We start from the raw sequence: 24,958 nt of genomic DNA on the forward strand, positions 1-24,958 counted from the left end.
ACCGGTCTGTTGTTCCATGTCCAGTTATAGCTATACAAAAGGTGTCAATATTTCTTAAATGCCTGGGTGGTAAGTATCCTGAGTGCCAGCTCTCCAGGCAGGTGGCAGGGAATGTTTGGGACTGGTTGTAAGAAGGAGCCTCAGGTCTCCTGCAGAGCAATATTGAGTAGGCCAAGTATATGCTAGTCTTAAAGAATAATTTATGTCTTAAACATAATTTACTGAATTATACATTTTACTTAGGGACAGTGGTAAAGAATCCGCATGCCAAAGCAGGAGGCGCGGGTTCCAACCCTGGTGCGGATGACGCATTGGAGAAGGGCACGGCAACCCACTCCAGCATTCTTGCCTGGAAAAATCCCATGGACAGAGGAGCCTGGCAGGCTACAGTCCATGGGGTCGCAAAGAGTAGGAAGCGACTTAGCGACTAAACAACCTCAAACTTGGCGAAGGTCACAGAACTTGTAAATCGCGAAACTGAGCATCAGATACAAAACATCAGGCTTCAGTACCCGGGTTCATTCGTTCTGCTCTGGTCAAATAAGTAAGTAGAGATACATTAAAGATTTGGAAATACAAAGATTTTCCTAGGTACTCTATTGTTTTCATCCAAATCTGCAGCCTTTCTCATTGATGGAAGCAGGGTCGGTTACATGGACTAGACAGGGATCTTCGGGCAGGAATGAGGCTGACTGACAGAGACACGGCGAGGGTGGAGTGAGGGCGTGTCTTCTGGAGGGTGTCGTGGCGCAAGGAAAGGCTCCCCCGGGGTCTCCCCTCCCGGCCACGATCGCCAGCCTCCGGGAACCTCTGGGCCCGCGGCAGATCGCCACATCGCCGCGGCCCGCCCCCAGCGCCGTGCGACCCAATCAGCGGCGCGGCCTGATGCCCCGCCTCGCCCCGCCCCGCCCCCCTACCCCCACCGGGGCTATATAGGCCTCGGCCGGACCAGTTTCACCGTCGCAGTTGTGGCTCAGGCCTCAGCCTTACAGCGCACTAGTAACTGAGGCCACGGACCTCTCCGCATTCCGTTCCCACCTCCGTACGTCGCCGCGCCGCCTCTCTGCAGCTCCCATCCGAGCGCCGCCGCTGGCGTGGGCCCCGCCTGCTTCCCTCCTCGCCTCACTGTGTGTCCGCGGCTGGCTGGCGCGATGCAGCTGGGCCCGAGGCCCGCCACGCTGGGGCTGCTGCTGCTGTGCGCCGCGGCAGCCAGCGCCGGGGAAGCCGAGGAGCTGCACTACCGGCAGGGCGAGCACCGCGCCGACTACGACCGCGAGGCGCTGCTGGGCGGCCAGGTGAGGCGGTCAGACCGGGGGCTGGGAGGGCCGGGCCTCGCAGCGCGGCTGCCGCGGGCTTTGTCCCCGCGGGACAAAGGGGGCGGCCGGGCGAGGCCTGGTCGGGGCAGCCTGACAATGGGGGCCGGGAGGGGCGCTGCTCACTCTCCGATGGACCCCGGGGTCTGTAAGCTCGTGAAAATAGTGCGGCGCAAGAGCCAGAGCCCTTCTACTCTCCTACAAGGGGCAGGATCACTGAGGGGATCATTGGGGGCAGGGCCCTTGGAGAGCAGATATGGGTCACCCCAAAAGCCCTCCGCAAGAGAGGTCTCTAATAGCTCTGTTTTTCTCCACCATTTTGCCCTCCTGATAGTAATGCTTGATCCCCCCTGTATATCGCTTACCTCCCAAAGGAAGAAGTCGATGAATATGTTAAACTCTCCCCCGAAGAGCAACACAAAAGACTGAAGTCAATCATAAAGAAAATTGACTTGGACTCAGATGGCTTTCTCACCGAAAGTAAGGACGTCCTACACAACTAACAATGGAGACATCCCTTTGTAGGAGACAAATACAAACATTTAAGCAGGGTGTCTGTTGAGTGTAGACGACTAGTGTTGCAATCAATTAGAGATGCTATGTGAGAGGGGTAAAAAGGACATGGTGAGTAGGTTTTATACCTCCAAATCTTTAGACATAGGATACCAAGTAAAGCTCAGTGCTTTCTCCAGTAATACATAAGCATCATTGACCCTGGTGTTCAGGTCATACCTAGAGCAATTGCCAGACTCCTCACATGACTTTTTATCAACGTCAATAATGTGATTCATTTTGGAGAAACAAACTAAAACCTTAAGGCATTAAGTTTATTGCTCTTTTGATAAATGCTTCATTAGAATCTTAAGAACTTGCTTCTTTTTATAAGCAAGTGGAAAAGGACCTGTTGAGTGTGAATTGTGTTTATGACAGATTATTATAACTCGGTAGGAACCATATAATCATTATATCCACCTCTTTTTGTAGGGGTGAAGAAACTGAAACCCAGAGGCATAAGTACCTTCCTCAAATGAGTGGCAAAACCAGGATTAGAATCCATATCTCCTTCCCTTAATTCAGTCTTTAATATCCTTCACTTTAGAAAAAAAAAAAATGAGTGCTCTTAGATAGGTTCTAGAGTCAGGAACAAAATGCACAGATTATTAAAAGAATATTCTAAATAAATAGCTGTGCACCTACTCTCCCCATTGCTTAATTCATTTGAAAAACCCTATCAACTTTTCCAAATTGATCCTCAACAAAAATTCAGGAGCTGTTTTTACTATAACTGTGATTTAAATGCTGCTTAACATCTGAAGAATGAAGTTGCTAGAGAGAATTACAAGCTGATTGGTAAATTCAAGATGTGTTATCAATGAAGTGCCCTCAGGTGTGGTCACCAATATTAAGGTTTGCTCCTTCTATGTGAACAACAGAGCCTCTAGACTAATTATCCAATAAGAATAGGTCCAACTTTGGATTCATTAGAGAGTGCACAAGATGATTTGGAAAACTTGGTGGCATTTATCTGTAAGGGCCTATATATGTTCAAATATTTAATAGTAAGCTTTAAAAAAATTAAAATTAAAAGAAACTTAGTCCAAATCTTCATTTAATAGATGAGAAAACAAAACCTTGAGAGGGTAAACTTAGCTCTAACAGCAGAGCTGAAGTGTGAAGCCCTGTTTCTGGCCTCTGTTCCATTCTGTATCCTGTTATGCCTGGATGATCATTCCTCTTGAGGACTCTTCAGGAAGTTTTGCTTATTTGCACGTTAAGGGCCAGGACTGGACTCGGGTTCTTGAGAGACAGCAAAGTTCAGTGGAAGGAGTGTGGGCTTTGAAGCCAAACATGGGGTTTGAATCTGGACTCTGCTACTTATCAGTTATGAGTCCTCAATTTCTAATGTCAATTTCCTCAACTGTAAAGCAATTATTATAATTGCCTTGTTTTGAGAATTAAAGACAGCATCTGTAGAGGACTTGGTATAAAGTAATTGTTCCATGGTTACCATAATTATTCTACCCCAATTTAAAGTTTCAGGAGAGACAAAGTATCTTTACTTTTCTCTATTCACCTGACTTGGAGAAGGCAATGGCACCCCACTCCAGTACTCTCGCCTGGAAAATCCCATGGACGGAGGAGCCTGGTGGGCTGCAGTCCATGGGGTCGCTGAGAGTCGGACACGACTGAGCGACTTCACTTTCACTTTCCACTTTCATGCATTGGAGAAGGAAATGATAACCCACTCCAGTGTTCTTGCCTGGAGAATCCCAGGGACAGGGGAGCCTGGTGGGCTGCCGTCTATGGGGTCACACAGAGTCAGACACGACTGAAGCGATTTAGCAGCAGCAGCAGCATTCACCTGACTTCCCCCAAACTAACAGAGGAATACCATTCTGTAAATGGTGTATTATCTTTAAACCAAATGGGTACTCTTGCTATTCTTACAAATATGCACATTTTTCTCCCCTCATCCCCTTTTCTCTATGATGCATATACTAAATATCTCTGCTGCTGCTGCTGCTCAGCCGCTTCAGTCGTGTCCGACTCTGTGCGACCCCATAGATGACAGCCCACCAGGCTCCTCCGTCCCTGGGATTCTCAAGGCAAGAGCACTGGAGTGGGTTGCCATTTTCTTCTCCAAAATATCTCTAAAGATATTTTAAAGTATTTTAAGATAGATTTTTAAAAGTTGACTTGAAAGTGGACATTTCAGATTTAGAAACTTTTCCTCCATGTTTTCAGATACCCAGTTAAGACAAAGCTATTACAAGACACACATAAATCATAATTGCTACCCATAACTTTGTTAAAATTTCCTCCAGATGATTTGACATAGTTAATGGTAATATACTGTAACAAGGTTTCTCAAACTTCGTCACTTGAGTGCATTTTTCAGAATTTAGATCATACTTACTTATCTATTATTTCCTTAATATAGTCTTACTTCAACTCAATGTAAAATGTATTTTAAACTTTATATTTTGTAAATGAAGAACATTTTTTCTAATACGTATTAAAATAAGTGGTTAGCTATTCAAATATTTGTGCTTCCTGAGAGATCTGTGGTAATTAGCAAAGGAAAAGTTGCTCAGTCATGTCGAACTCTTTGTGATCCCATGGACTATACAGTCCATGGAACTCTCCAGGCCAGAATACTTGAGTGGGTAGCCTTTTCCCTCTCCAGGGGATCTTCCCAACCCAGGGATCAAACCCAGGTCTCCTGCATTGTAGGTGGATTCTTTACCAGCTGAGCCACAAGGGAAGTCTAAGAATACTGGAGTGGGTAGCCTATCCCTTCCCTAGTAGATCTTCCCAACCCAGGAATCAAACCAGGGTCCCCTGCACTGCAGACAGATTCTTTACCAACTGAGCTATCAGGAAAGCCCAATTAGCAAAAGTTATCTGCAATTTTTTGGATAATATGTTTTAAAAGTCAAGTGCTTTCTTGGCCAATTGGTAGTTTATTTAATAAATACTTGTTGAGCCCGGTGCTTTCTAGTCATTTGGAGTACCTCAGTGAAAAAAATATACCAAAACTCTCCATACTCAAAGGGCTTACATTCTGGGTAGATCACACATAACATTCTTAGATTCCAAACAGCTCTCCTCGTCTCCTACTCTTGTTTCTATGAACGCAGCTAAACCAGTTCTCACTCAAATATTTATCAACACTAAAGTTTTTTTTTTTTTTATTGTTTTAAAGAATGTTTAGAAATCCTTACTTCTCTTAAGTATCAGAATTACTGTCACATTCATTATGTTCTGGGAAATTCTCATAGGTGAACTCAGTTCATGGATTCAAATGTCTTTTAAACATTATGCTATGCAAGAAGCGAAACAACAGTTTCTTGAGTATGATAAAAACAGTGATGGTAGTGTGTCATGGGATGAATACAACATTCAGATGTATGATCGGGTGATCGACTTTGATGAGAACACTGCTCTCGATGATGCGGAAGAGGAGTCTTTTAGGCAGGTGAGTATGTGTGCACAAGCTTTTTCTTTTGATCATATTAGTTCAGTTTCCTGCATGAGTGAGCACAAGAAGCCTGAGGTCATCGACTGGATTGCCTTGTTCTCTAGGCAATCACCTGTTCCACCTCAGTGGTCATTTTGATGTTTCCTTTCTAGCCAGATTTAGCGCTCTTATTCTGGACTACTTCAATTATCCCTGCATCTTTTTCTTAGCTGCATCATTTGTTCTCATTTCCTGGTTTGCTTTTTTAGTGTATTTTGAATATGTTTCACAGTATTTTATTTTATTGTGTTATTGAACAGTTGGTTTTGTATCATATTGGAAGATTATAGAGGCCTATTCCCATTTTTAAGTACCTAGGTTTATATAGAATAACTAAACATTTTTAGAATTGTGGTAAGATACACATAAAATTTACCATTTTACTATTTTTAAGTGTGCAGTTCCATATTTTTTTATTATATTCACACTGTTGGCAACCAATCTCCAGAATTTATTTCATCTTGCAAAACTGAAACTCTAAACCCATTAAAGTGTTAGTCACTTAGTCATGTCTGACTCTTTGCAACCCCATGGACTGTAGGCTGCCAGCCTCCTCTGTCCATGGAATTCTCCAGGCAAGAATACTGGAGTGGGTTGCCATTCACTTCTCCAGGGGAATCTTTTCCACCCAGGGATCAAACCCAGGTCCCCTGCATTGCAGGCAGATTCTCTACCATCTGAGCCACCAGGGAAGCCTCAAATAACTCCCCGTTTCCACTTCCCCCAGCCCCTGGCAATCACCGCTTTACTTTGTGTCTCTGAATTCAACCACAGTAATTCCCCAACATATGAACGAGTTCCATTCCAAAAATGCATTCATAAGTCCAACAAAGTTAGCCTGTACCCAACAAACAGAATCAGCTATACAGTATTATAATAGGTTATATTTTTTGCACAAATAATATACACAAAAATACAAAAAAATAAAACAACTTTAATCTTACAGTATAGTACCTTGAAAAGTAAAGTAGTACCAGCTACATCACTGCTGCTTCTATGCTTGCCTCTGGACATCTTGGGCTTGAAATAAGGAGACTGTACTACTGTATTTTATACAGTGCCGGCATGCATGCTGAGTTGCTTCAGTCATGTCTGACTTTGCAATGCCAGGCTCCTCTGTCCATGGGATTCTCCAGGCAAGAATACTGGAGTAGGTTGCCATTTCCTTCTCTAGGGCATCTTCCGACCCAGGGATCGAACCTACGTCTCTTACGTCTTCTGCCTTGGCAGGCTGATTCTTTACCTTTAATGCCACCTTCAAAGCCCGTACCCTGTACAGTAAGGTACACAGAAGCATAAGCACTTGGAGAGGATGCCTGCATGTGACTGGATGCCAGACATGTGAATTAGCTTAAGTGATTGGACAGGAACAATGTTCACATCTTTGAAAGCTTGCAACTTGAAGGTTCATATGAATGAGACTTACTGTATTCTAGGTACCTCATATAAGTGGAATCATACAGTATGTTTTTTGTGATTAGCTTATTTCACTTAGCAGTCTCAAGATTTGTCCAGGTCATAGTATGTGTCAAAATTTCCTTTTAAAGACAATAATATTCCATTATATGTATATATCACATTTTGTTAACCATCCATCAATCAATGGTGAGTTGAGCTGCTTCATATTTTTGGCTATTGTGAGTAATGTTGCTATGAACATGGATGTACAAATATCTGTTTGAAATCCTGCCTTTAATTCTTTTGGGGGTACATCCAGAAGTGGAATTGCCAGTTCATATATAGTAATTCTGTTTTTAAATTTCTGAGGAACTGCAACACTGTCTTCCATAGTGGCTGCACCATTTTAAATAACTTATTTTTAAAAATTTAGTATCACTGTGAGTTGTGGTGTGTCTCATGGTTTAATTTGTTGAAATATACTTCTTAAGCATAGTTGAAGACATATTTAGGAATTAACAGGAACTTTTAAAAACTTAGTAATTAGTAGGAACTCTTTAAGACAAATTATTTTAAGCCTTAAAAATTGATATTGTGAATACTTTGTATTTCAGAGGTAGTTTTAAAGACTTTTTTTAAAAAGAGATTTTTGTATGTGGAAAAAATAAACTCAAACAACTGTTTGCAAAGGCTGTGGCCCAAAATATTAGTCAAGGGTGCTTTGAAAACTTTTGAGCTTCCTCTGTTGGTATCTACAATTTAGTTTTTACTGTGGCCATACTGTAGCACTGGATATGCTATTTATTTTAGAACCATATTGGCCACTTGAACTCTGTAGGTCATCACTAACTCAAAATTGGTTGTTTCTCTTCTAAGGATTGTCGACTAAAAAAATGCACAACTTGAGAGTTGTGTGTTAAGTTTTATTTGAGGCAGTATGAGGACTGCAGCCTAGGAGACAACACCTCAGATAGCTCTGAGAAACTGCTCCAAAGATGTAGGGGGAAGGAAAGGACAGTATATATGTGATTTTGGTAAAGGGGGAGTACATACAGTCAAGCACATTTATTTTTTTAGAAAATTTCTGCTGGTCTTATGAAGCTTCTGCTAGTCATGAGAAACAGTTGTCAACCATGAAGGATTTTAGTGCTTTTCTAGAGATGAGGAGATACAAGAACTGGGCTCATAAAATTATCTCCTGAGAATATCTAACTATCTGAAGACCTGTCCTGCCAGTTTTCCCAGAACTCAGAGTGCCTGGTTTCTGCTGTCCGTCCTGAGCTCCTTCAGAGGGTGCTGGAGGCGAGCAGCTGCAGCAGCACAGGATTTAATCCTGTAGAGGTAGATGGCAAGCACCCGTGGCAAGTGCTATGCCTGTACCGCCAGTGAGGAGGGTAAGGACTCCAGCTTTGGGGTCAGTCAGCTTGGCTTTACATTCAGCAAGGGCTTCCGCAGTGGCTCATCAGCTAAAGAATCCACTTGCAGTTCAGGAGCTGGAGGAGATGCGAGTTCAATCCCTGGGTTGGGAGGGAGGAGAAATGGAAAAACCCACTCCGGTATTCTTGCCAGGAAAATCCTATGGACTGGTGGGCTACAGTCCAGAGGGTCGCAAGGCATCAAACGGGACTGAGCATGCATGCAACACCACATGACTGGTGCACCTTAGTTTAAATTAAGCCTCCTATGCCTCAGTTTCCTCGCATCTAAAAATGGGGATGATAACAGTATGGAGAAATAGTAACAAATAGCAGCAGTTGAACTGGTAAATCCTTCTATGTTAATCTGAAAGAAAATTGTTGAAGTAAACACGTGAGTCACATGTTTATCTCTAATACTTACATACAATCAGCTTTTGGAAGTTGTTTAAGCATTTGTTAACTGTATCAGCTTTAGAACAGACAAGATTTAATATATAGGGGGAAAATATCCTCTTTTTCTCCTTATTTGGGTCTTCATCTTACAGCAGACTGAAAAGAGTGTAAATCAGTGTTTTCACTACTTAGTGCTAAAAAGAAAACAAATGATGATAATAAGACTTAGAATTTATTTATCTGCTAGTTATTCTCCTTTACTGTAGGAATTAACTCATCTTAAAAGCATCGTTCACATTCCAAGATTTTTTCTAAAACCAAACCATGGTATGACATTATGACTTCTTTGCCAGGGAATTAATACAAATGTTAAATACAGTATTTTAAAATCTTACCAGAAGTAGATTCTGTGTTTGTTTGTTTGTTTTTCATTCAAAAGATTTAATTATTATCCCACCAAAAAGTAGGAAAATTGTGTAGTTTTTTAAAATCTATATTCTTTGTAGAGTGGAGGGTGAAATGTAATAATACATGATGGTATTGAGAAGAAAATCTTCACTTCGAAGAAATACGTGACTGGTTACATAAACTGTTTATGAGCAGTTGTTTTTTTTTTCAGAATGTCTGATTTTATTTTATTTATTTATTTTTTAAACAAGCTCTGGCCAGTTTTATTAAAGAAAATTTGTACATGATTTACTTTTCGCCAGTCTGGTCTGGCATGCTTCTAATAATATCAGAATCACCTGGATCAATGATAGCCAGTGTGCATACTCGGTAGTATTTTCCACATGCTGTGCCCAGTTCGATATTATTGCCACTGTAGTGATGGACACCAGTTTTGGCCAACATGGCGTAATACTCTATTTCAGATTTCCTCAAGGCTGAGCAGGTGTTGGCAAGGATGACCAGTTTCGCTTTGCCTTGTCTGATCATTTTCAGAGTCTGTTTGTACCCCAGCACGTACTTTCCACTTTTCATAACCAGCTGGAGCCTAGAGTTGATCGACTCCAGTGACTTTTTCGTCTTCTTTGCGGCCACCATCTTCCTGCCTTAGATGCGGGACGCCCCCAACCTAGAACACAGAGGACGGGACAGGAAGTTTACGATCTGAAGTTCCAAACCGGCAACTCCCTGGGCACTGCGCGCTGCCAAAACCTCGGCCGGCAGGAGCCCACTCACCCAGAATGTCTGATTTTAATGCTGTGTTTCCCAGCCAGGTACTCAGGACATGTTGATTATAAGACTGTACTTTTAAAGAATGAATTTGATGGACCTTATAGCCTAAAGGAATTAATGGGTCCCTGAAATGAACACTTCTCAATGGGAGTCCTGTTGGTCCTATTGCTTATTCTTCAACAACATAGGAATATGTCTCTGCATGAAATTCTATTTATAATACTTTGTTAGAATTATATATATATTTACATATATAACCCACTAAAAGTGGATGTGGGATGTAAAAATGAACCCAGACACAACTGCATGATTCTGCAAAATAAAAAATAAAAAGATGAAGAATGCATCGATCTTGATCAAAGTTACAGCCTAAACATTGTACCATAAAATAATCATAAAAAGTAATTGGATATCCAAATAAAATGTTTCTGTATGGAAGCCTATTTAAAAACAAAAATCAATTTGATAGCTCAATTATATGTTACTTTTAATGTTTTCATATAGAGAATAGAGATAACCTGGAATAATGACTCGCAGGCTGTGAGATGCCGGAAAAAAGTATTTCTTTATGACCTGATGAACAAGTATAGTCAGCACTTTTAAGCAGGATAATTAAAGTTTGAGCACCTACTTGGCAAAAGCTCAGTTCCTATAACTTCTAAAGCCAGCTGCTGAATGTGCATGTGTAAGCAGGATTTATTTGTGTAAGATATAATCATGCATGTGGCTAATCAGAATTTTAAGACCTAGACTTTTGTTCTGTTTTCACAGGTTATATATTTCCTGATGTAAAATCTTTAGTCTACCAAAAGATGGCAGTTTTGTTCTTCACAAGTTTCTGTTACAATGTAAAAATAAATGACTATGGTAGTTTCCATCTTTTTACTACTGTGTATAGCACTTTCTATGCGCTAGAACACAAGGGTTTTATACAGAAAAAAAAAAGTATTGAGGTTTTATGAAGCTGACCGTCCTTTGTGGTCATCTTTTAGAAATTTGCCACTTTGGAAAAAGTTTTTTGGTGTATTAGCTTCTTTAATATGAGTCTCTAATAAATTGTGTTCTTTAAATGACCAAAAATAAAACTTTTAAAAATCACATTATTTTTTAAAAACCTGAGAAATGTAAATGGGAAAAGTACTTTTTTTTTTTTAAAGAAATCTCAGCTATTGAAAGAGATCCTTTCTTTCTATAGGCAGATTTGGCCAAATTTAACTCCCTCTGCTGAAACATGAACCTTTTTGCTCCAGATTGAAGGGTTCTTTCATAAGGAAATCTAAGCACTTTAGTATTTTGAATAGTGATTTATTCAAAAAACTTGATTGACTCAGCTAAGTACCTGAAGTTCTTGTTTTTCTACTTTTCCTCATGTTAAACCTGAACATAACATGTACATTATTTGGTTATTTAAAATTATGAAACATTAAGTTAAAAGCAGCTATTTGGAAACATTTTTTTTTCTCTGTCGTGATTGGGTGAATATAACTGGCTAGTGGAATCTGGGTGTTTAAAAGACACATTCCTTGGGGAAAGAAGTGAGCCTCTCCACTGTAAATCAGTCATCGTAAAAGAACTGCTGTTTCAGTAAACGAGTGCTACCTAACCACTAGTATTCTAAAAAATTGAAAAGAGCATTTCTTTTCAACAGTGAAACACATAAAAGTTCCTAAAATATTTGAAATTGTGCTTTTTAAAAAATGTGCGGTTTAATACACATCAGTTTATAAAAAGGAAAATTATTCCTAGAAATTTCTCAAAATAAAATGTATGCAGGATTAGCAATATGCCACTATTGGCTTCCAATACTCTTAATTACAGAATTACCTTTGAGAAAATTGATTAAAAGCAGCTTTTTCCCAAATAGTCGCTGCTGCTTGGTTTCCTACTAGAGTGTACTTGAGGGGAAAGGAAAGGAAGATGGGCATGACAGAGTAGAAAACGGTATGATTATTTAACTCAACCCCAAGATAGGGGCTTTTCAGCTTTTGACATATTCACCTGGACATACAGAATTAGCATTATAAAGAGCCTACAAAGAATAGACTTCCAAATATTTACCAAAAGTATTCTCATAAGAGGACTATTTTTTGAAACCTGTTACAGTGTTTTTGATAAGTCATTTAGAAGACCAAAAACAGAAATAGGCACACCAAGAACTAATACATAGTCTAAATTCATTGCTTTGGGGCCATTCAAAAAATTACTGCAATTGTTAAAGAAGATAGTGTGTAGTATTGTAGAAAGAACAGGAAGGATCCAAGTTATTTTAGATGTTTTCCTGACATTCCTTTCAATAAGTCATTTTAATCTCAGTTTTTCTATCAATAATAGTAACATGTAACATTTATTGAATACCTAATATGTTTTCTAATTGCTTAATAGGAATTCTCATCCCAGTTGCTTAATAGAGATTTTTTTCTTACTATGAATTGTTCAGTTTATTTAAACTAAAAAAAAACAAACAGTTCACTGATTTCTCTCATTTCCCTACCAGCCACTTCTGGCAGCCACCTGTCTGTTCTCTCTATCTGTGAACTTTGATTTAGAGGGATTTTTTTGTTTGTTTTTAGATTCTACATATGAGAGGTCATGCAGTATTTGTCTTTCTCTGACTTATTTCACAAAGTGTAATGCCCTTGAAGTATATATACATGTTGTCTTAAATGGCAAGATTTAATTCTTTATGACTGAGTAATATTCTACTATATATATATATAATGGAATATATTATATAATTTCTTTATCCATTTATCTATCAGTGGACATAGGTTGTTCCCATGTGTTGGCTATTGTAAATAATGCTGCAGTGAACATAGAGGCTTGTATATCTTTTTGAGTTAGTATTTTCATTTTCTTTAGACAAATACTCAGAAGTGGAATTGCTGGATTATCTGGTTGTATAGCGTCCAGGTGTCAGGTGTGCCTCACTGTGGTTTTGATTTGCATTTCTCTGATGATTTATGATGCTGAGCATCTTTTCATGTTCCTGTTGGCCATCTGTATGTATTCAGAAAAGGTCTATTCAGACCTGCCCATTTTTTTAGTTGGACTGTTTATTTTTCTATTGAGTTGTACAGGTTCTCTATATATTTTGGATATTTGCCCCTTATCAGATAGATGATTTGCAGATATTTTCTCCCATTCAGTAGCTTTCATTTTCTTGATAATTTCTTTGGCTGTGCAGAAGCCTTTTAGTTTGATGTAGTCCCACTTGTTTATTTTTGCTTCTGTTGTTTTTGGTGTCAAATTATCCCAATGGTATATTTGAGGAGCCCGAAGAGGTTAAGCAGTTTGCCCTAAGTAACAAATTAATAAGTGGCATTGCTGGGATTCAGATCTGAGTCTCTCTGTGTCCCTGTACTGCTTGTAGTAAATGCTTGTTATTTGTCCAAAGGGATGATGTGAAGATAAAATGTGATAATGGATATAAATGTAGTTTAGAGTTCACATAGCTTGTATTTTTCAAAGTATTTTTAATGACGTTATGGGATGAATGAGAAAACCTTTAAATGTTCAATATTTAATTTTCAAAGCTTCATTTAAAGGACAAGAAGCGATTTGAAAAAGCTAACCAGGATTCAAGCCCTGGTTTGAACCTTGAAGAGTTTATTGCTTTTGAGCATCCCGAAGAAGTTGATTATATGACGGTAAGGAAGAAAAAATTTCAAGATAACTATTGAATAGCCCAAACTTTAAAACTTACTTTTACACAGTAATGAAAATGAATTATATACAAAACAGAATTTTAGGAGATGATCTAAACTTCTCCTTGCTTCAGAGAAGGCGTGGGAAGAAGGAGGTTTTCTGGTGGAGTGGGGGTGTGTACAGGGAGGGAGAAGGTAAGGAATGAGGTTTTCTTAATCTCTGAAGTATGTATGTGTATAGGTCTTTCCCTGGCTACTTTCTCTTTCATAACTGGGTTATCTTCAGCCTTCCTTGTTGTTTTGTAGCTTTCAGACTTTCACAGGTGTTTCAATATCAGTAACACTAGAACTTCCTGTTTAGTATACAAGGTTACTTGTGAAAACTTTTGATCTGGGAACACTATCACATTTAGATCCCTTTGCGTAGGGTATGGAGGTGGGATGAGGTGGGGGGATGCAACTGCTAATGACTAATAATGTTTTTGCAACTTTAGGCATAATGAGGCCCCTCATCCCTTTAGTACTTAAAAGAAGTACCAGCTCTTCAAAATTTTGTTGAACTCTAGGTATAATTCAACACTGATTAAGTCCCTGCTATGACTTGGTAAACTTCTTGAGAGCAGAAACTATCATATTGGAGAGTAAACATTAATATAAGAAATGGCTTTTAAAAAACAAGACTAAACATTTACATTGAGGTCTGTTGCCCGGCATCAGCCCCCAGCTGTGTGGCTTGGTTCCCTGGACATTTCAGGGAGGGAAGATGCAGCTTTTTGCTTAATGGGTCATGGTTGGATGCCACTGCCTTGATAGCAGGACTGCAGATACATTTTTCTCTCTAGCTCAGTGGCAAGACACCACCATCAGTGCCATTTCTCTTGCCATTGTGAGGCTTTGGTTTTCTTACTTTCCACAAAGTACATGACCTAGTTTGAGAACATTGCTGGGCACAGTTTGTTTAAGTGCCAGAATTAAGTAAAGATAAGCTAATTGAGCCCTAGCATGGTAGGCAGAGGATGTTGGATCTTGATTATCTGGGGAGTAAGGAACAGTTGAAGACTGAGGAGGGAAATGACCAGTGACAGCAATGAAATAATTTAGGCATTATGTGTATGGCCCTGGAATATAAAGTGGCAGTGGAATGAATTGATGAATGACCAACATTTTGAAGAAAGCACAGACAGGAATGTTGACTGATGTATCATAGGAGGGGAAGAGGGCAAGAATCAGAAATGACTCCGAGGTTGGAAGCTTGAGTAACAATGATACAAAAGCAGTACCATTGCAGAATGGGATATGTCAGGATGGGAAAGGATGGTCTTTGTGCTGAGTTGGAGTTGACGGCAGCACACGAGATGGGTGATCCTAAGACGGTGTCTCATTCAGAGCAGCTTCATTGATTTCTGTCTACCTTAATTGTGGATCCTTTTTTCCCTTTTTTCCCCTTTAAGGGTATGTAGGATGGGAAAGGGCAGAATATAAGATCAACTAAGTGATTCTACTTTGAATTAAAAGTTGGAATTTAAAAATATTTTGATTCACATAATATTAAAAATTATTTTAACCAAGGCAGCATTCTTGAAATAAGTCTGTTTCCCAAGAGGATTACTTGAATGGAGGAATAATCATTTTGATCAGTGATTCTTTTATTGGATCACAGACTCCTTTAAAAAAAATATGATGCAAGCTGTGTACCCTGCCCCAGAAAAGTCCTGAACATGGCCATGTTCATACACATAAAATACTGGGTTATAATTTCAAGAGATTCTCAGATCCTCTCTCCAAAACTAATCTTTGGGTCTCCAGGTTAACATCCCCTGGTTTCTGTATCAAAAATCTGTTATATTTGATTTTTTTAAAAAAACCAACAACTTCTACTTAAGTGTTGCTTCATGCAGATGTAGATAAAGCCCCTGGATTTGATTACAATAAGAGACATTTGAGAATATATTTCACTGTAGTTGTGGTGCTGGAATCCAGGCTGAAAAAGTATTCAGGCAGCAGCAGGTAATGAGGAAATGAGAACAGTAGATGTAACCTCTGAGAGGAAAAGAAAGACCAGGATGGTGGTTAAAGAGTGCAACAGAGTCGTGGGAACTTGACTGTTTTTAAAGGCATAGAAGAAGGAGCTAGTGGAAAGGGTTGGAGAGGCTGGAGTTAAGAGTAAAAGAAAGCTCTCAGGAAGTGGGGAAGTATGGGATCTAGGAAGAGAGTTGAGGGCTTCATCCTAGAGAAGAGGGGCAGAGCTTTAACTGCTGAGATCAAAGAGAAGGGTGAGAGGAAGCAGGCACCAAAAAGAGGTGGTTAAAGGTGAGGATGCAGTGCTGGGAAGCAAGGAAGGATTTCTCCCATGCTTAGAAAAACAGGAAGTCTTTGCCAAGTGCATGTTGGAGAGAGCTGGGGTAAGGCTTAGAGAAAACAGAGATGTCAAAAACCAGCCATAGAGTGTTAGGGAAGCTGAGGCAGAGATAGACTTCCAAGCTGCAGTGAGAGCCCACAGAAGTGGCCAAAAATAAAATTTATAAGGATTAGGTTTATATTTGTGTATCTTCCTCTGATTCTGGAATAAAGGAGAAAGTGATGTGGGTCTGCTGTATAGCACGAGGGCTGCCATAATCAGAAAAGTCTCCAAGGGGGCACAGGAGTGTAGGTAGACAGGCACTGGAGCAGGTCATCTTGGGAAGGTATAGCTGGAAAGGGTGTGATCTTTGGGTCAGAAGGAATTAGTTGGGAAGGAGCCTTAGAAAGAGTCGGGAACCGATTTGAGGGCAGTCTAGGGTGGATGAGGGTAGATGGGTGGAAGAGGAGGCAAGGAAGTTGAAGTTATATAGGGTGCTGACCATTTCAGGCAACAGTTCTATGCAGAGACATCTGAGATGAGGGTTCTTTTGGCTTGTTAATGGATTGGCAGGGAAGTGAAATTAAAGACAAAGATAGTATAAGGCATCATTCTTCAGAAGGAGGTAATGTGCAGAAAATAGAAATGTGAGTTTATTGCCAAGGTTATTCAGGAGGGTGAGGTAGAGTGCTCAATAATAGAAACTGAAGGATGTTGAATTCTAAGCTATTAATATTTGGGGTTTTATCCCTGCTTCTAAATTCCCGTGTTTAGAAAGATTGCGTGGCAAGTGGAGACAAAATAATTATTCCTAAAGAATAATTAGGACAATTATTTCCATAGTAGGATTAATTAATTATAGTAGAAGTAATTCAATAATTAATTCTATAGTAGGATTGATTCAGATGGTGATGGGATTGAAACCTTTGTGACAGATTTTTTTTTTTTTTTTTTTTGTGAACATACATGGAATAGGAATTTGTCATTCAAGAGGCTTTAGAAGAACATGACAAAAATGGTGATGGATTTGTTAGTTTGGAAGAATTTCTCGGTGACTACAGGCGGGACCCAAGTAAGTAGGCTGGGGATGTGTGGAAGGAAGGGGGAAAAAAGGAAGAAATTGAAAGATAGTCTTGCTCATTGAGAGCTCTGTTTGACAGAGGAAAATGGAAGAATGGGCCTGATACCTCCTTGTTCAGTTCAGTAAAATACTAGTGAAACAAAGAGACTTACAGCTTATCTGAGAATGCTGTTTTGCTCAATTTTAGTTCCACATGTAGAGCCAAGCATTTTTCTTCCTTTTCAAACAAATACAATATAATTATCAATTCAGATGCCTGAGGAAGTAAAGGTTGATATTTTTAAACAGACTCCTGTACGTTTGCATGTAGATCTTAGAAGAAAAAAATAAATAAAATCCTATAAATACTAGAGTAAGACTGTGGAAAGTGGCTTACTGTTTAAAATTTAAGGAAGTTTTATATGCAGCTTTTTGTATAAGCAGCTGTCTTTTCAGAATTTTTGCTTAGCGTCACTTACTGTGAATGTCACTTTAAAATTACCTATGGCATTACTTTGTAAGAACACACAGGAAGATTTAGTCACATGATATTCATAAAACCATTACCCAGTTCAGACTTCGGCCAACAATATCAGAACAAGTAGCAGCAGTTAGCAAAATTACTAGTTTGTGATAATATGTAACAGTTAAAAACTTTTTTTTCTCCATGAGATTTTTACATAGACTTTTTTTAAATCTCCATCTGTTTATTTATTTATTTTTTTTAATATAAATTTATATATTTTAATTGGAGGCTAATTACTTTACAATACTGTATTGGTTTTGCCGTACATCAGCATGAATCCGACACAGGTTCCCCATCCTGAACTCCCCCTCCCACCTCCAAGTTCGATGCATGATACATAGACTTTCATCTTTGTTTTTTTTTTTTTTCACTTTTTCAGTTGAGTTTTATCCCAGAACAGTTTTATAACAAAGCTGATTAGTTTTTCTTTTTGGCCACGCCACACAGCATGTGGGATCCTAGTTCCCCGACCAGGGCATTGAATCCATGGTGCCTGCATTGGAAGCACAGAGGCCCGACCCCTGGTCTGCCAGGGAGGTCCCTATGCAACAGTTCTACATATGTCCCCTACCTTTTGAACCTCCCTCTCATCTCCCTCCCTACCCCACCCCTCTGTGCAACCGTTTTAAAACTCTCGAGTATCATTTTTGAAAATTACTACAGAGTTTGCGCTTATTTCAGCCCTTTACAGTTAAGCGCTTTGTTTCTTGGGGCCTCCTTTCTGTGGTAAGCTGTAAATTCATTTCCTCTATCTGGGGCTATATCAGACTTCTTTTGGGATACCTGTGATATGCTTGTGTATCCATGTTTATGTTCTTTTTTAATGTTAATAGCCGCAAATGAAGATCCAGAGTGGATACTTGTTGAGAAAGATAGGTTCATGAATGATTACGACAAAGATGCTGATGGCAGACTTGACCCACAAGAACTGTTGTCCTGGGTTGTGCCCAATAACCAGGGCATTGCGCAGGAAGAGGTAAGTATTACAGAATGACTCTCTCATCCCCAGATTTGTGCTATTAAAGTAAAGGAGATTCAGAATCTTAAGCCAAAGAAGGAAGTAGTGGAGTTATTTAGGATTGATGCATTGCTGTTTCTTGATTTAAATCTATGATCTGTTTTAGATTGTCAAAGAGTTAAGATGGAAGTTAAGATGGTATTATGTATGAATCCAATAGTACAATAGAATAATGAAAGTTGGTATTTACTTCTGGGGCTCAAAATGGGTTATACTAATTTTTCTTGACTTTGAGATATTCTGAATTGGATTTGAGTTGGGAAGAGACAGAACCCAGCAGAAATTAAGAAAGGAGGTAACAAGAAATGCTGTAGACAGACCCAGTCATGATAGTTAATACTTTTAGGTACTTAGACAATAATGAGTACTTGGTATACCTGAATGATTTTGACAAATCAGATCCCATTAAAATGTGAACATCTTGCTGAAAAATACTCATTATGCTTGACACCTTTTTGTTTTATTTTAAAGGCTCTTCATCTAATTGATGAAATGGATTTGAATAGTGACCGAAAGCTCTCCGAAGAAGAGATTCTGGAGAACCAGGACTTGTTTCTTACAAGTGAAGCCACAGATTACGGCAGACAGCTTCATGATGAATATTTTTATCATGATGAGCTTTGATCCCCGGGTGTATCTGAGTAGAGCACGGGCTCCTTTTATAGTTTGTTACCAGCTTTACTTTTGTGATAAAATGTTGATGTTATATTTTACATTCTTAAGTCTTACCAGAGTCAAAATTATCTTAATGTACATTATAGTTTTGGCCTTTTAGGAGAAAAGTAAAACAAAAGCCTGATATTTATTTCCAAATGCATTGAAGAAATGAAACAATGTTGTGCCATATGACAAAAAAGTCTTTCCTAAATAGCCCATCTGTTTAGTACTGTATTGTGAAATATTTGAGTTCTGTTTCCATACTTGAAAAAAAAAACCAGAGGATTTCAGAGATGCCTGAACAATATTATTTAAGTAGTATGTGACTAAGCTATCAATTTTTTGTTTTAAGTAGGTTTAACTTGGGAACTGACAGAAGGACATTGTTTTTAGATTTAGCATTTTGTTTTAAAACCTTTAAAGGAACCTTAGAAGGACTTATACCTCACATATTAATGTTGAGAAGTTCTGCTTAATTTTAAAATGGTTTCTATAAAGGGTTTTATTGTATGAAATAGAACTTTATATTTTTGCATATGTATAGATAGTAATTATATTTAATGTGTAACTATAGCATTACGGTGTGTGGAATTTGACTTTGTCCAGAACTCTTTTCTTTTTTTTTTTTTTTGACTGATTAAAATGAAATGTCCTATCTTTTTATATGTTTGTTTGATTTTTCTTTGTTCTTTCAGGTAAACCTTGAATTCAGCAAAAGTTTTGTTGTATTATACATTACCTCACCTCATTTATTCCTGTATTTGAGAAGTAAATGCTCTCAAAACTTTGTTAAATTGTATTCTTGCTTCATATTCTTATTTTGGTTTTTGGATAAAAGAATCATATTGTGATTGAATGTACACCTGACACATTTCAGTTGCTAGTATAGCAAATGTGGTCTTGCTCTCTCAGCCTGGAAACAATCATAAGGATTGCACAGGTTGAAATTACCAGCAGAGCCTGAGATCAGTCATACTGAAATTAAAAATCACACTTGATAAGCATTTGTCCATACCTATGCAGTCAGTTTTAACCTTATTCAAGAAGTTAGCTTGTTACCTTTGTGGGGAGTAAGAAAAGTGAGAAGGTGAGAAATTTATTTTTTTCCTAGCTTTAACTCACAGTTTCTGTTTTCTTAAATTATCTGTATTTGTGGGTGAAGAGGCCAGCTATGCATTCTGTTAATCTTTTTCCAGTCTGAAGTTGTCTCTTTTATAGCATGCACAGCATTGGGAGACTCAGCTAGTTTTTATGAGTAATAGAGAAAACCTGAAACTCTTTTCTGATAGAATTAACTGTCTGCTTACCTCTCTATTGCTCCCATTTTTGCTGATATGAGTTGTGAATGCAGATTATAAACTCTCACACTTTAATGATAGCTTGCTTACCCTGGTGGCTAAAGTACATGGTTTTCATTTTAACTTACGATACTTGTCTGGTTCTTTAAGAATTAAAAGATACACAATTATCACTCATCTGCCATTTGTCAACCTTACTGAAATTAGGATATTTGGAATTACTAGTTTGATTAGCATGATAATCATTTGTTTTTCTTACTAGATTCTCCAAAATCTATACCAGAATTGTTAGAGGATCATATACAGCTTTTATTTTAATCAGATGAGTTAAGAATTAGCATTCTACAGTCAGCCTTGATTTCACGTGGATATAAGAATTTTGGTGACATTATTAGTGGTCATCCATATCTGTACTTCTTTAATCCCTGGCATAAAGAAATTATACTTTCCAGCCCCCATGTGGGTGAACAAGGGCTGGTTCTAACCAATTAAATGTGAGTGGAAGTAGTATATGTCATTCCCAAAGCAGACCAGTGACAAACCTTTGCTGTGCCTTTGCCCTGGTGTTGTAAAGGATGCCTTACTTGAAATGGTGAAGCCACAAGATCAAAGTAGTCTTTTTAAAGGTTTCTTGCTTTTCGGCTGCGCTGGGTCTTCATTGGTGTGCAGAGGCTCTCTCTAGCTGCGGCAAGCTGGGGGCTACTCATCCTTGCCGTGTGTGGGCTTCCCTTGCAGCGGCTTCTCTTGTTGCAGAGCAGGGGCTCTAGAGTGCAGGCTCAGTAGTTATGTTGCACGGCTTAGTTGCACGTGAAATCTTCCCAGACCAGGGATTGAACCCATGTCCCCTGCACTGGCAGGTGGATTCTTTATGGAAAGTCCCGAAGTAGTCTTGATTACTGAGTGACCCCAGGAAGCTCAGGTGGACCCTCAGTGCACTTTGCATGATCAAAAAATAAGACTTTTATTATGTTAAGCTGCTAAGATTTTGGTAAGAGCACAGCCTATCCTTACTAAGAGAAGATTTAGTATTAAATAATTGGCTTTTATAAGCATACAGAGAAAAAGAATCTGCTTTGAACAGAGTTTCTATAATTCAGAATAGAAAAGTTTATTTCTTTTGCTAATTCAAAATAGAAAAGTTTATTTTTAATGCTTTCATTGGGATTTAAGTTTTAAACAAGCCTCTTTAAAAATAAAGCTTTTATTTTAATAGAAATAGGATAATTTGAATTTATTCTTACAGAATGAGATTTTTTAAATTATTTGCTGATTCTGGCTGAAGGAGTTAATAACTTCCTTTGTTTGACTCCAGGTACTACTTCAAAATGGAAAAGCTGACAGTATATACACAAATCAGTTCATACATGTTTCTGATTGGGCAAATATACAGGACAGAAAATGACTTTATAGTTTGTGATGTGAACTTAAACAAAGCTAGGACATTCAGTTAGCCTTACTTAGTTCTTTCCTTTGTTTTTTTTTTTTTAAATCAACTTATTTTAAAGTCTTAGCAGTCTTAAATTCACAACAAAATTGAGCAAAAGGTAGTGATTCCCATAAACTCTGCTCTTCACACATACACAGCCACCTCTACTATCAAAATCCCTTACTAGAGTGGTGTATTTGTTACAACTGATGAACCTACATTGACACATTGGGGAAGGAAATGGTGACCCACTCCAGTATTCTTGCCTGGAGAACCCCAGGGACAGAGAAGTCTTGTAGGACTTTATTATCACTCAAAGACCACAGTTGATTTGTTCTTGACGTTGCACACTCTGTGGGTTTGGACAAATGTATAATGACATATCTACTTTTCTACAGGGTCGTTTCACTGCCCTAAAATCCTCTCTGCTCTGCCTTTATTCATTCGTCCTCCACCCCAACCCCCGGCAAACACTAAACCTACTGTCTCCTTAGTTTTGCCTTTTCCAGAACATCACATAGTTGGAATTATTACAGTATATGTCCTTTTTGGGTTCCTTTGCAGTTTTAAATTTATGCATTAAATTATGCATTTATCTCTCAGGTTTTTGTGTTACTGTATTTCCTTTTAAGTGAGAAATTTCTTCTTTAAAAAACTTCTATAAGATCTTTTCAAGTTTAAAAAATTATTTGGGAAAGCAAATTAAAGTCAAGTTCTTGAAACAAGTGTGATAACCAATGTGCTTCATTTCAACATTGAGTTTTTGTCAAATAAATATTTGGCCAGACTTTCTGACTGCTATGAAATTTTTTACAACTGATATCAGTGAGTAGCTCAGCTACTTAAGGGCATCCAGAACAGCTACTAAAATGTCTCAGTTTTATTTGGGGGAAAAAAAGGTACTCGATTCAAGTACAAAGGAAAACGCACTTTCATAATGCATGTTCACCATCAGTTCAGTTCAGTTCAGTAGCTCAGTCGTGTCCGACTCTTTGTGACCCCATGAATCGCAGCACGCCAGGCCTCCCTGTCCATCACCAACTCCCGGAGTTCACTCAGACTTATGTCCATCAAGTCAGTGATGCCATCCAGCCATCTCAAACTCTGTTATCCCCTTCTCCTCCTGCCCCCAATCCCTCCCAGCATCAGAGTCTCTTCCAATGAGTCATCTCTTCTCATGAGGTGGCCAAAGTACTGGACTTTCAGCTTTAGCATCATTCCTTCCAAAGAAATCCCAGGGCTGATCTCCTTCAGAATGGACAAGTTGGATCTCCTTGCAGTCCAAGGGACCCTCAAGAGTCTTCTCCAACACCACAGTTCAAAAGCATCAATTCTTCAGCGCTTAGCTTTCTTCACAGTCCAACTCTCACGTCCATCCATGACCACTGGAAAACCCATAGCCTTGACTAGACGGACCTTTGTAGGCCAAGTAATGTCTCTGCTTTTCAATATGCTATCTAGGTTGGTCATAACTTTCCTTCCAAGGAGTAAGCGTCTTTTAATTTCATGGCTGCAATCACTGTCTGCAGTGATTTTGGAGCCCCAAAAAATAAAGTCTGACACTGTTTCCCCATTTGCCATGAAGTGATGGGACCAGATGCCATGATCTTAGTTTTCTGAATGTTGAGCTTTAAGCCAACTTTTTCACTCTCCTCTTTCACTTTCATCAAGAGGCTTTTTAGTTCCTCTTCACTTTCTGCCATAAGGGTGGTGTCATTTGCTTATCTGAGATTATTGATATTTCTCCCAGCAATCTTGATTTCAGCTTGTGCTTCTTCCAGCCCAGCATTTCTCATGATGTACTCTGCATAGAAGTTAAATAAGCAGGGTGACAATATACAGCCTTGACGTACTCCTTTTCCTATTTGGAACCAGTCTGTTGTTCCATGTCCAGTTCTAACTGTTGCTTCCTGACCTGCATACAGATTTCTCAACAGGCAGGTTAGGTGGTCTGGTATTCCCATCTCTTGAAGAATTGTCCACAGTTTATTGTGATCCACACAGTCAAAGGCTTTGGCATAGTCTCAGTTTTATTTGGAAAAAAAAAAGTCTCAGTTTTATTTGGAAAAAAAAAAAAGTACTCAATTCAAGTACAAAGGAAAATGCACTTTCATAATGCATGTTCACCATATCTTAATGGCGAATTTATTGCAACCTGGAGTTCACCATATCTTTATTGCAAATTAACCAAAGACAGTTCATGAGCTATAGAAAGTAAACCATTTAAATTCTGGAAACTTTAAAAATGGTTAAAGGGGTTTAAAAATTCACATAGCCTTTAATCCTGGTTTTGTGAAAAAAAAAAAAAAAAAAAAAAACAAAAGATTAAACAAGAAAAAAAACACCCTAGTTTTGTTTTCTGTTCTACAAAGTTATTTTTCTTCTCTTCTGAGGCCAATTTCCAAAGAACAGAAGACATCACTCTTCTGCTCTGTGGTCCCATTAATAATGGTTGGTAACACAGGTAAAGAGACCATCCTATCACAAGAACACACTAAAAGCATGAACAAAGGTGGGTTTTCTTTGTGCCGGCTGTCGGCCTGTCTGAATTGATGTTTTGTTGTTCCATCTAACAACAAATGACCTCATGCAAGAGACTGATTTTGTTAGCATTCTCTGTAAAAAAAAAAAAAAAATTCTTGATTACCTTTAATTGTGATCTTGCATTCATGGTGATGAGGAAAGGGAAGTTGGGCTAAGCTAAGGGTGAGCTGTGACTAGCTGTTTACAGGTATTTCGCCTCACCATCCTACAGCAATTACTCCAGCTGTGCTCCTTCTGCCTGTCCACTTTTTATACCCCAGCACCTCAGCAAAACTAACTCCCAAACAACCCACCAAAGCAAAGCAACAAACTGAGAGCCTAGAGAAGGGAAGATGAGGGTGGTTTGTATTAATGCCACTTTCCTGCTCAATTTAAAAACGTGATAAACATTTATAAAATTCCTGTATGACAAAGAGGAAAAGTATAACAGTTTATCTACAAATCAATGTGATTTAGATAAATCACTTTATCTAAAAATCCTTGCATAAAGGAATGAAATATAAGTTTCTTGAGGACTACTCCTGTATCTTTATCCTTGTGTTTCCAGTGGCCAGTATGTGATTACCACATAGTAGATATTTACAGAATGAATTTACTAATGGCACAAGATGAGAGAAAGCTGACATAATATCAGTTTGTTTCAATGACTGTAATTTTTTTTAATGTCTCTTAGCCTGTTCTTGACTTGCAGTCTCATTTAAGAAAGATTTCCCCCCCTTTGGATG

General features: G+C 38.8%; 1 protein-coding gene across 2 annotated transcripts; it reads left to right on the forward strand.

Annotated features, from left to right (window-relative positions):
• The first annotated feature begins 978 nt into the window (after window positions 1-978).
• Window positions 979-19,683, forward strand: RCN2 (reticulocalbin 2). Of its 2 annotated transcripts, none has more exons than XM_052659664.1 (7): window positions 979-1,295; window positions 1,688-1,793; window positions 5,096-5,292; window positions 13,268-13,369; window positions 16,680-16,776; window positions 18,124-18,266; window positions 18,780-19,683. In XM_052659664.1, the coding sequence occupies exons 1-7, from the start codon at window positions 1,152-1,154 to the stop codon at window positions 18,930-18,932; spliced, it is 942 nt and encodes a 313-aa protein (XP_052515624.1). In that variant the 5' UTR covers window positions 979-1,151; the 3' UTR covers window positions 18,933-19,683. The 2 variants fall into 2 exon arrangements, with proteins under 2 accessions (XP_052515624.1, XP_052515623.1); XM_052659663.1 differs by having other exon boundaries at window positions 13,256-13,369; window positions 18,780-19,682.
• The last annotated feature ends 5,275 nt before the right edge of the window (window positions 19,684-24,958 follow it).

The sequence above is a fragment of the Budorcas taxicolor genome, chromosome 21 (genome assembly GCF_023091745.1).
Source record: "Budorcas taxicolor isolate Tak-1 chromosome 21, Takin1.1, whole genome shotgun sequence".
NCBI lineage: Eukaryota > Metazoa > Chordata > Mammalia > Artiodactyla > Bovidae > Budorcas > Budorcas taxicolor.

What these genes read in the sequence shown, in the direction of transcription:
- RCN2 (XM_052659663.1), top strand. Translation starts at nt 1,152, where the DNA reads ATGCAGCTGGGCCCGAGGCCCGCCACGCTGGGGCTGCTGCTGCTGTGC. An exon ending in AGATGGCTTTCTCACCGAAA is followed by an intron (nt 1,794 to 5,095) that starts GTAAGGACGTCC and finishes AAATTCTCATAG; the next exon opens with GTGAACTCAGTTCATGGATT. An exon ending in AGGGCATTGCGCAGGAAGAG is followed by an intron (nt 18,267 to 18,779) that starts GTAAGTATTACA and finishes TTTATTTTAAAG; the next exon opens with GCTCTTCATCTAATTGATGA.